The 12,592-nt window shown below is 40.0% G+C and overlaps 1 protein-coding gene across 4 annotated transcripts in view; it reads right to left on the bottom strand.

The window, feature by feature from the left end:
- enox2 (ecto-NOX disulfide-thiol exchanger 2) overlaps nt 1–12,592 on the bottom strand; it is a 240,171-nt gene that overhangs the window by 22,641 nt on the left and 204,938 nt on the right. For all 4 annotated transcript variants that reach the window (XM_028460204.1, XM_028460201.1, XM_028460203.1 and 1 more), the window contains one exon: nt 6,049–6,163. In XM_028460204.1, the coding sequence (XP_028316005.1) occupies nt 6,049–6,163 (115 nt within the window). The remainder of the gene's footprint in view (nt 1–6,048; nt 6,164–12,592) is intronic.

Genomic DNA, 12,592 nt, shown 5'->3' on the forward strand with positions numbered 1-12,592 from the left:
ATTTCTTCACTTCTTGGAGGTGAGAAAATTACAAACATTAGTTCATGAAAAAGAGAATACAATTTGTGATATTTTGAGTTTTAAATAATAAATATTTATTTCACTTTAATTGAAATCACGAATACAAACAACAGCTACGATTCAGAAGTGACTTTATTTGAAAGTTAGTGTTATTGGACTAATCACACTACATCATTACAGTGAGAGCAACTGAAATATGTGCCCTTTATTTGTCTATTTATTTTTATATTCATTTATTTATGTCAAACAGGCACAAAAACTGGCAACAAATGTTAAGGACAAGTCACGGCGCAAGTTTGAGGAGCGGCTGAAGGAAGCAAAGCTTGTCATGTTCAGCCCCCATAAACACAACATAATCCTTAAATGATAAATAGAAACATTTAGCTATAATATATGATAGGACACTGCTTTTAAAGCATACAAAACACTAATTCTTTATAGTTGACCAGGAGTGACTGTTTGTATCTGCGTTCAAATTATTTTCAATTAATGCTGATTTTTGTCTTTATTATTCCACACACAGGGATGCACATAGCTTTCAGAGTTCAGAGGATGACTACCTAATTAAAACTATGACTCCCTATTAATATTTATCTGTATTTTCCCTCGCTGACCATGAATTTAACTAGGCCGTCAAGTTTTAAAAAACAGCAAAGGTGTGCGTGCGTGTGTGTGTGTTTGTGGAGCGAATATCTCCCCGACACGGTATGAGTTCGGCCTGAAACTTTGTCAACGGCATCCGTTATTTTGGAGTAATTTGGTGTTGCAAAACGTTCAAAACGTTCATTTTAAGATTACGGCTCCCTCTCTGTATTGAGAGCAGTATTCAGCGCTATTTCCGGTTCCGGGTTCATGACGTCACTGTGTCACAGTTTGTTTGGGTTTAAAAAAAAAGGTCAATATTGAAAATGTTTTTGTACAGCTAAAAGTTATTTAAGGTAATATTTCATGGTTATTTAAAATTATCCCCGTGATCCCAAACTTCCTTTAAATCACGGGTCATGGAGTTCACTTCCTCCTCCGTCTCCATGACTGTGTGCAGCGGCACCATATCAGAAACTATCTGCTTCGTCACACAGAGGATTATAACTGTTTTGCGACATGGCTATATGATTATTGTTTGTTCTGTGCAAGGGTGTGTGATATACTACCACGGGCGACCGTGGCTCAGGTGGTAGTGGGTCGTCTTCTGATCGAGAGGTTGGGGGTTCGATCCCAGTACCTACCTATGTGTCGAAGTGTCCTTGGGCAAGACACTGAACCCTAAGTTGCTCCCAGTGGTCGACTAGCGCCTTGCATGGCAGTCCTGTCCTACTGGTGTGTGAATGTGAGAGTGATTGGGTGAATGACCTGATGTGTAAAGCGCTTTGAGACTGCTTCAGTGTGGTGATAAAGCGCTATATAAAATCAAGTCCAAGTCCAAGTCCAAGTCCATACTAGCAAAGCTCTCAAGTCGGAGTAGGTGCACGTGCGCGGGAGATGCGCGTGCGTGTGTGAGACTGCGCCCACACGTTTCAACTCGATGGTGTTCCCATCCGTTCATGTAGAATGATCCGTTGCGAGTTATAAACATGACGACCAGCTTCGTGTGCGCTACATCTGGTTGAAGCACTGCTTATACTGGACGATGCACACAAGGCAGATAAGTGGAGCTACGTTCCCGAAACGAAACTTAGAGCTGCACTACTTGAATCTTGAACCATGACAGAGGGGCATGGCTGAATTCGAATCGTAAATCCTGCCCCCCACTCTCATAATCCCTCCCAGTCTCCTCCTCTGGAAGTGCACGAAATCGCGCACGAGAGCTGAATGTGCACTAGCAGTAAAACACGTCGCCACGCTAAAGGATTCACACAAAATATAGGAAAATGGAACATTAGATTTCCTGTCTAGAAGGAAAACAGCCACTTGCGAGTCCAAAGTTAGTTAAATACTGAAAACAAGTTTGCACACACTTCACTATATATCGCGTCAGCCAATGAGGAGGCTCCTTCGTGGGCTCTGCTCACCCCTCCTTTCTCTAAATCCTGTGACTGGAGCTGGACAGGGTGACCGCCAACTAAAATACTTAATTATAAGGCAAAGACAGCACACAGACGTATGATTTTCATAAATGCTATATGATGCTAATAAGAATCTTTTTTTTTAAATAAAGATCACTAATCTTTCTTTTTGTACACGCACTAGCGGTCGCCTGGAGAAATTACATCCCCCCAAAAAATTAAATGGAGACTGGTGCGTTCAAAAATCAATCTTTCAATGAAAACATTGAACCAGGAGCTCCACATGTTTCAGGAAGTTACCTGATAACAGCAGGTGACATCATATAAATATTATAATAGTGTGGGAAGGATGATGGAGAAAGAAAGGATCCACCAGTCTGCACACTGAGCTTTGAACTGGGAACACATCAGGGCTGAAAACAACAGATGGTTCTACACTCACATGGTGCTCTGTGATCAAACCCCTACAGTATATTAACATGGACTGAAAGCTTGAATATTCCCCAGTGTTTTGTCTAGCAACTCCCCACTGGACATCTGACCTGACCTACAGAGCACAGAGGTAAGAGGCGGGAAGTTTTTAGTATGCGAGACCTGCTTAGCCTCTCAGGTGTCTGTTATTATAAACTCAGCGCTCCTCCAGCACACCCTCTCAGGGAGAGAGTAACACACGGACTGGACTGAGGTGATAAACTGCATCCTGTTTGAAAGTGTGGGTGTTGATGAGGGGATCACATATGACCAATAGCAGTGTTAAAGAACACTATGACTGGGTTCGAAATCGCATACTAAAGTACTATGGTCTGATGTCAAAATTAGTACGTAGTGCGTTCACATTAGATAGTATGCAAAGACAAAGGATGCGAGAAATACCTGGATGTATACTATATCAAGACATTTCCTAAGTATATACACGGTGGGCCCACTGGTCATACTCAACCGCACCATGATGCATTACAAGCGGAACGTAAAAAGGTCCTAGGATCGGCTTCACGCTAAAAGTCAAACACTCCCTTTTCAAAACTAAAGCATCTCTTCCATTAGTTTTTTAACACTTTTGTAAATAGGGCTCTTGTTTTGAAGTCAACCGAATGTTTTGTGAGTAGCACAATGGCAGGTCGTTGACAATCTCCGAAATGTTGGCAAGAAATGTGTTTTTTGCACAAAAAAAAAACATTCTCTCTCTCTTGTTTCTCTTTTTCCTCTCTGTGGCCCTGTTACCTTGGATTTCACACGTTCTTTCTTTCTCACCTCTTTCATTTGATCTTGGGGAAGCCAAAACGCTTCCACACTTGTCATTTAAAACACGGTGGTGCGTCCTGAATTTGAAATTCTAAATAGAAAAAAAAGGTATTGATGTGAACCGTGACACCTTTGAATCGATTTTTAACTGTCTCACCATTAATCTTTACATCCCTAGTAGACAGTATATACTCTTTGAGTGTATAGTGCATAGACAGTATGTGTGAGTGTTTTCAGGTTGAGTTTGTCTGCACATTTCCAGCACCAAATGAAGCATTGAAGTGAGATGCGTATTGATTTGAGAACCTCATAAGCTTCGCGTGAGGAGACGTCAACTGCTTGGCTACATTACATTCTGTTACATCTCAGGCAGCATGAGACCTGCAGGAACCCTACAACGTGCACACATACACACACAGGGCCCTCCTCCCCCCTTCTATTCTATGCATGAGCTACTCATTGATTTTACTTTTCAAAAGGCTACAGCCACGACAGATGTTTCCAGCCAGCTCGCCAACATGGCCCTTTACTTAAAGGTTAGTGAGCGAAAAGGATGTAGCGTTTATCCCGTTAACACAAACACAGAGAAAGGGTCACATTAACATCTCAGCCAATCCTGCAGCCGCATCCGGCGGTTTGACAGGTCTTTGACAGCAATGCTAATTACTGATAACTAAACGGCAAGGTTGCAGAAAAAGAAGAGGCTGGGCTGATCCCTGTATTTACATACATTTGCATGTTGATAAGAGACACTGTCAGATTAGCAGATTGCAGTGATCAGAATGATTAAAATGGAAATAAGCGCACAGTTAAAAAGCATACTGACAATCAAACAGCTCATACTGAAGGCAGAACCTTATATGAGAAGCTTGTTAGAACCCGATGTGTAACAACGACCCAAATTGTTCTAATAATGTAAAAAAAACCCCGAAATACAATTAAAAAAAAATAAATAAATTGATATAAAACCCAAAATGTAATAACTGGTCAATATTGTAACAAGATGCTGAGCCCAAATCGTAAAATCGTTTTTTTTTGGCGTCATTATTACATTATACGGCAGGAAAAACATTTTCCCCCTAATGGCGTAATCACTTTATTATAATATAAAGTGAGTCACCGGAAAAAGGTGGAGTGCCTTCTCCGGGTTGGAGATGAGGTTCTGCCCCAGGTGGAAGAGTTCAAGTACCTCGGGGTCTTGTTCACGAGTGAGGGAAGGATGGAGCGAGAGATCGACAGGCGGATTGGTGCGGCGTCTGCAGTGATGCGGAGTCTGCACCAGTCCTACATTGTGAAAAGGGAGCTGAGCCAAAAAGCAAAGCTCTCGATTTACAGGTCGGTCTACGTTCCAACCCTTACCTATGGTCATGAACTTTGGGTCATGACCGAAAGAACAAGATCACGGGTACAAGCGGCCGAAATGAGTTTCCTCCGTAGGGTGGCTGGGCTCTCCCTTAGAGATAGGGTGAGAAGCTCAATCATTCGGGAGGGACTCAAAGTAGAGTCGCTGCTCCTCCGCATCGAGAAGAGCCAGATGAGGTGGCTCAGGCACCTAATTAGGATGCCCCCTGAACGCCTCCGAGCGTTCAGGGGGCATCCTAATTAGGCTCCCTAGTGAGGCGTTCAGGGCACGTCCCTCCGGAAGGAGGCCCCGGGGAAGACCCAGGACACGCTGGAGAGACTATGTCTCTCGGCTGGCCTGGGAACGTCTCGGGGTCCCCCCGGAAGAGCTGGAGGAAGTGGCCGGGGAGAGGGAAGTCTGGGCCTCCCTACTGAGGATGCTGCCCCCGCGACCCGGAAACGGCTAAGCGGGAGAAGATGGATGGATGGATGGAGTCAATGTTTTATGTATTAAAGGGCTTATTGCTTCTATGTACAGACCCTTAAAAGCTCTCAATTATGCCCACAGGAGAAAGTAAAAACTACAGCAAAAACATGACTCATGTAAATCACCAACAAACTAATTTAGTTTAATCTGTACCTGCAAATACAGAAATTCAATGAAATTGTAGATTTTTTCCCAGGGTTTCCCAAGCCTACATCACATGATGGCAATCATTTTCAATCTAAAATTGTTGTACTTGAAATTTTTACTAAAATCCTCAAATATTTCTCAACTTATTCCCCAAATTTGGTCACAAAATCAAGAAAATGTAAGATCCTGCAGGGACTGACATCTGTCACTTACTGCTTGGTGCCTTACATACTTTAAATATTATTAAATGTGAAAATGCAAACTAGGGCACAGGAATAATAAAATTGCTAAATTTACTGTCTAATCTGTGGCCCATTTGAGATTAAACTGGTACAGATTTGGCCCTTGAACTAAAATGAGTTTGACACCCCTGCTCTATCATTTCTCCATGATGGTTCTGTAACTGTTTTTGATTTATTTCCTGTTGTTCTCCAACAGACTCCTTTCAAGGTAAATTTCAAATCCTAGAAATGTGAGACATACTTATACAGCAGTCTTTGCTGACTGTGTGTTTACTTTGTGGACTGGGGACAAAGACGTTCAGGAGTTATCCTAACATCATCATAGCCAAGCACTCACAGTGTCAGCATCTTTATGTGGTTTGATTGTGTCGTTCTTTTATTCATGCGCTGTTGTTAGATGCGCGTCAGCTGCTTTGGGAGATGATTTTTGTCATTTCAGTGGAACACAGCTGTATCTCTCAGTTATTTACCAAACGCCTCCTTCATCCTCTGGAGAGGCTTGATGTGTGTACGCACTGTCAAGAATGACAGCAGCGATGAACTGAGGATGCATGCATATGCATACCTGAGTCCTCCGAGTCCTTGCTGTCAGGGGCGTCCTCCATGTCATCGTCAGACATTTCCATCTCCTCCTCTCGACGGATGCCCATCAGCTGCTCGTTGTGCATGTTTCGAATCTCCTACGAAACACAATGGAAAGGAAGGCCAGCATCAGAACTGCAAAGCATCATGGGTAATGCACGATAGAGCAGGGACTAAACCAGAACGGCCTCTACTGTGTACATTTTAGGACATCCTCTGGTCTTAGAGTCAGGTATCAGGAAAACCTCATTTATCAGACCAATTGGACTCATGACTCAGCAAAACCTCCATCAGATGAAACGCTGTCAAATGATAAAATAAAAGTCGTCAGACTCAAAGGCCTTAGTCCGTAAAACATGACATGGCATTTTATTTTGAAGGAACTGGAAGTACACTGTTCTTTACTTTTATTTTTTTTAAAGTTTAGATATATCAACGTATTGTTTGATTACTAAATACATAGTTAAATTAAAACACTGATATAGCTTAACCTTTAAAAATGAATAGAAAACATCAGTTTTCAACTTACTGTAGTAACTGAAGCAGCACATATTGATGACGTCACCTGTATTTCTGGTTTCTTTTAAATACAACGTCATGTCATGTTATGTCCTGAGGCCGTTGAGTCTGACAACTTTTATTTTGAAGCCTGAGGACATGTCATCTGACGGAGGTTCTCCTGATACCTCACTCTGAGACCTGAGGATGTCAAATGTACACCATACATTTGCACTCAAAAGCTTTATTATTACCATTCTAAAATATGTCATTGCACATTATATGTTATATTTTGAAATAATAAAGGGGGAGGGGGGCTGAATTGTTTGCATTCTCCAAAGGGGGCACAACAGAAAAAGTCGAAAAACCTCTGATCTAACAGACAATGAAAAGAAGTTAAAAACAACTACTATAGTGTGATGTTTAGAAAAGGTTTAACTGAAGTGAAACTAAATCATTCCAGGTGTAAAAGATGTAAAAGCAGGGACTAAAAAACAAGCAGCTTTAATAAAACACAAAACCAAAAACAGGAAACTTCTTTGAAAAAACCAAAGGGCATAAACAGATATCTTGGAGAAAACATACATAACCACCTGCCAGCCAGAGTGTTTTAGGTGAAAGCCGTACACGCACCACGCGTGTAGAGAGAGAGGCTAACATGTCCATCAATGCACACAAACACACATATATACACACACATACCGCAGAAAACAAGACAACTTGAAGAAGGAGACACATGTAATCCATCACTGCCTCGGAGCTTCCCCCGCTGTGCGTTCATCCCCCAGCCCAGAGAATCAAAGTGAATGTTGAATAAGGTCGAGACTGGACCTGGCCTCAGGGTTTGGTAACAAACGAGCTGCTGAACATATGTATTACTTACCCATGCTGTTTATTGTGACAGAGGGCTCTCCATCACTGCAGAGACTAAATAATTATGCAGATCAGAGATCTGAATACAGCCTAATTCATCACACAAACTCAAGCACAAAAATGAAAAAAACAAAAAACATCTAATTCAAATCAAAGAGAATTGAACACTTAATGTCTAGGTATCCCTTAAAACAACAATTCTCAACTGGTGGGTCGGGACCCAAAAGTTGATCACGGACAGATGGTCAAAAAAAATAAATATTTAATGTTTCTCATGTTGGACTTGTCTTTTATTTTGAAAGAAACTTTTCTTTTGACAGGCATGCTGTGAAAAGCATGTTGCACAGAAAAATATATAGATTTATGTTTTAAAAAATATTATATATGTGTGTTTTCAACAGCTATTGGGTCACGATTTAATGACCATGGCAAAATGTGGATCCCAGAGTGAGACAGGGTGAAAACCCTTTTGAAACCACTCCCAACCATTAATGAGAGTGGTGGTCTAGTGGTTAAGGAAGCGGGCTTGTAATCAGAGGCTCACCGATTCAAATCTCACTCGATGAGTAAGTCCCGGAAACCCCCAAATGCTCCCCGGGCACCCCACCGTGGCTGCCCACTGCTCCTCAGGGATGGGTCAAATGCAGAGAACACGTTTCATATACGTGTAAAACATATTGGCAGCCCCTTTGATAATTTGTAAACATTGTGACATATTTTGTTGGGCGGGGCTTAGCCTGGAGGAAAAACCACAATTATCTTCATTTTTTTCTGAGCATGAGTGTCCGCTGGACTCCTATAAAACTTTAATTTACATCCACTGACATTATTCATCCTATTCTGGCACCCAAACACACAACAAAACTGTAACATTACTAGCCTCTACAGCCTTTGGCCAGCGGCATTTCCTGTTTTTGCCTCCAGCCACATTAAGGGGTCTATATGACAATAAATAAAGATGGAAGCCCCTGATTTAATTAAACATGATACCTGGTTAAATCTAAGAGCTACAATCACCTCTTATTTACAACCTAGCCTCACTTAGCTCCCAGCTAAGCGAGGCTAGGAGTCGTCTTCCAGTTCAAAAACACAACGGAACAAATTACTCTGCAGGAAAAGCACTGAGTAGACACTAGTATGTAGATACAAAAATAAAACTAAGTGTATTTAAATGCTACTTTGTCCAGTTTTGTCTTGTTTCTTCCAATATAAATACGCCACTGGATGAGAAAGATCAAGTTTTCAGATTTATTTCACTGGCTTTTATTTTGAAACTCCAACAGAGAGGGAAACATCCTCTTAATTTGGAGCAACTCAAGAATATCTACAGCGTTTTAAATCAGGTAATTGGACATGGTCACATTGTGCCTGCATTATTTAATAAGCTGTTGTTTCTAATGATTTTCCTCAAACGTTTACAGAATATTAAAAATATGTCAACGGAAGCTTTAAACACAGAGGGTAAGCCGCCCATTGTTCAGTGGACAATGAAAAGTTATTTCAATCACGTTTCTTTGTCTTGTTCAACAGTAATTTGGGCTTCATAAATTTTTAAGAGTAATGTTTAAGCAGCTAAATGCACTATTAAGTTCACCGCTGCCTGCTGTGGGTGGAAAAGGGCTCCAAAGAGCGTGTGAAAAAGAAGTGGAGATTTTAAAAGAAAACATTGAAGTGAATGATGATTGCGTTAAAGGGAACTATACACTCCTCAGGAGTTATATTTCACAAACATACCAGGTCGCTAAAATTCTGATTAGTTTATTCATTTCTTTATGTTTTAAATGACAGACTTAGTAATACAGGCCTAATTCAGTAATAGGTGTAACAGTCATAAGGGCCAAAACTATGATTTTGGTGAATGAAAAAATGTATCTGTTAAGCTGAGTTCCAAACAGTTGAAGATTAAATGGTTCCTCAAATAAATATTTAAAGGCAAAAAAGTTTAAAGCTTTTGCTAAAAAGGTTTTAGGTTTAAATAAGTTGCAATTTCAGCATTTATACTTTGTGATTCATTGTCCTCCTGTAGCTCAGTATCTGTGTATTATTAGGGCTCCTGATTAATGGGGTTACATCGGGTTGTGAAGCGGTGTCGAATCGGTGGGAAGTAAACCAAGTGCAGAGTTAAGGGTGACGTCTCCACTGTTCAAAGATGATTCTTCCTGTTTGTTTTGCTCATATCACACCTCCAACGTTCACCAGTCTAGGTCTGAACATTGCAATGAGCCTCAGATGTAGATCTACTTATATAGTTTTTGTGTCAACATATTTCATCTATATTAAAGTGAATAACATGCCATTATTGTTTCAAAATAAGTTATTATGTGTCATCCAGTTCATTGAGTGTTCATTGTTTACAATGTACAGACAGAAATGGTCTATAGATATATGGTGTAAAGCAGGGGTGTCAAACTCATTATTTGGTAATTTACACAATGATTCATTGTTTTCTCTGTAATTTACACTTTTCCAACAGGCCAAATCCCATGCGCTGAAGGGCCGGATTTGGCCCCCGGGTCTCGAGTTTGACACGTGGCGTAAACTGAAACTACAAACGTATTGTCTCATTAAAAAATAGTTTCAAGTTCGAGTCTCGCCATAGACACTGGTAGGTTTAGTGCCATTTCTGAGGAAGAAAGTGTGTGTTTGTTATGTAATGTTGGTGAAATTGAGAACGAGATTAATTTCTTATTTTACTGTCCAATCTATGATTATTGAAGATCATTTGTTTTCAGGAAAATGTCCCTGATTTATGCTGACGACTTCTGCTTTGATGATTTTTAGAAAAGGAACCTTTGCTATTGCAGATTTTAATCTGAGATAAAACACAGTACTGTTTACTATTGAGCTGTGAATAGATCATGCAACTTTGTTTCCATTATGATTTAGTTTGCATGACACGTAAATAGAAAAATATCAATCTAAATATTTATCTATCTTAAATCGTAGTTGGCGTTTATTTGTGGTTTTGTTCTGATAAAAGACAATTATTGATGGATTTCGGGGTTTGTTTAAATGTGTGCAGACTATAGAAGGCACATTATAACAGGCAGACTATTTTTTATTCTGCACATGTATCTTTTATTATGTATGTGTATGGACTATTCTGTAAAATGTTTGGTGGATACGTCTTTTGTTTACATTCTTGTGAGTGCTACGATCACATGGGAATTATGTGGAACCCTGAAGGAAATGCTCCCAATTGACAAAAGCAAAGCAGGAGTCTATTTATGTCTATTTAGCAGTAAATAGTCCACTTACAATGCTTTTGTTCACCAACATCTATTGTCAGGCACACAGTGTGTGTACGAAGCAGCTCCACTTTTTATTTTTTTTATTTTTAAAAAGAAGCTTTTGAATGGGTGGACGGATCCCTGAAGGCAACATTTGTTTATGCCTCCATTAAGAACATATTGAAAGCATTTGTAAAGTAAAAAGAGCATCTCCACTGAGAGGCATCATTTAATAAGTGAGGGAATAGAACCATGCTGAGGGGTTTTACAAACGGACATGTAATCCATTACAACATGCATTCTTACAGGATTCCTACTCACTCACTCACTCACTCAATAACTCAAGTTGTCACTAAAGAGACATTTTGTAAACAATCTATCATTAGCATTAACAGTTGTGCTTCTCCATTCTGTGACTGTCCCTGTTTGCTTTCCACCACCTACCTTCAAAGACATGTTTTGGTATATGCTGATGATTGATGATGCTGATGACTCATCAGTGACACTACAGTGTGAACATTGCTTTATTAAACAGTAAACCAGGGGTGTCAAACTCCTTTTGCTCAGGGGCCAAATATGGAGCAGTTTGATCTCAAGTGGGCTGAGGAATTTCTGTGGGTGGGTGGGGGTATTTTTAACATTACTGTGCCTTAGTTTGCACTTCCACATGTAAATGATCAATAGAGTATGTGTTAAAGTACAGGCAACAACAATACACGAGCAATAAATGACAGGTATCAGTTCCTGAAGGATCTAAACTTCAAAATTCTCTCATTTTCAAGTAATTGAAAGTAATTTTGTGTAAATATTTGATTAATTGCAAGATCAAAAAAACAATTAATAGCTCTTTCCACAATTTGTGATTAAAAAACGACTGTAGTCATGTAATAAAAGCACAAGAAAACTGAGCAACTGAAAATATTGTGGAGTTTCATTAAAATGTGTGTATTTTGAGGGACTGAGATATTTATAACTGAATTATTTGGTAATTCACACAGTTATTCATGTTTTCTCTAGTTTTTGCATTCTCTTGTGGGCCACGTTGGATGGTCTAAAGCAGTGTTTCTCAAACGGGGGTAAGTGTACCCCTAGGGGTATGCAATGGCACTACAGGGGGTGCTTGTGAGAGAGAGAGAGAGAGAGAGAGAGAGAGAGAGAGAGAGAGAGAGAGAGAGAGAGAGAGAGAGAGAGAGAGAGAGAGAGGAAAATTAACAAATAAAGTCTTGGTCCCACCCCAGGCGTGAGATGAGCAGAAATGATAAAAACTATAGAAATAAATCTATTCAGGAGCCACTAAATCAGTGTTTTTCAACCTTGGGGTTGGGACGCCATGTGGGGTCGCCTGGAGTTTAAATGGGGTTGCCTTAAATTTTGGAAAAATTTAAATAGATTTTTGAAATATTTTAATTATTATTGTCTTTTCAAAATTAAAATAATCTTTAAAAAAAAACTTATTTCTATACTTAAAAGAATATGTGTTTGGGGTCGCCAGAATTTCTTGATATGAAAATGGTCACGATCCAAAAACAGGTTGAGAGCCACTGTTTCTTTCACCTCATTTACAAAATGAGATTCTTTAAAACGTGTGTTATCACTCATTATTCCATCATTATGCTCTATAGTTGTTTTTGAATAGTTTTCTAAACAAAATGTTGTGGTGGAACAAAGGGGGGGACTTGGATTGAGAAATAAGAGAAAAGGGGTACATGAACTAAAAAAGTTTGAGAACCACTGCTCTAAAGGGCCGGATTTGGCCCCCGGGCCTTGAGTTTGACACATGCACTAAACTATTCTTTTGCAGGTACTGATTCTTGCACTGATGTTAGGAAAAAAAAACTTACCAAACAGATTTGCTCAAATTGGTCCATTAGACCCCCGGACTGCATCACACTCCAGACCCTCATTACACAGATACCATAGACACAC

Source organism: Gouania willdenowi, chromosome 10 (assembly GCF_900634775.1).
Source record: "Gouania willdenowi chromosome 10, fGouWil2.1, whole genome shotgun sequence".
NCBI lineage: Eukaryota > Metazoa > Chordata > Actinopteri > Blenniiformes > Gobiesocidae > Gouania > Gouania willdenowi.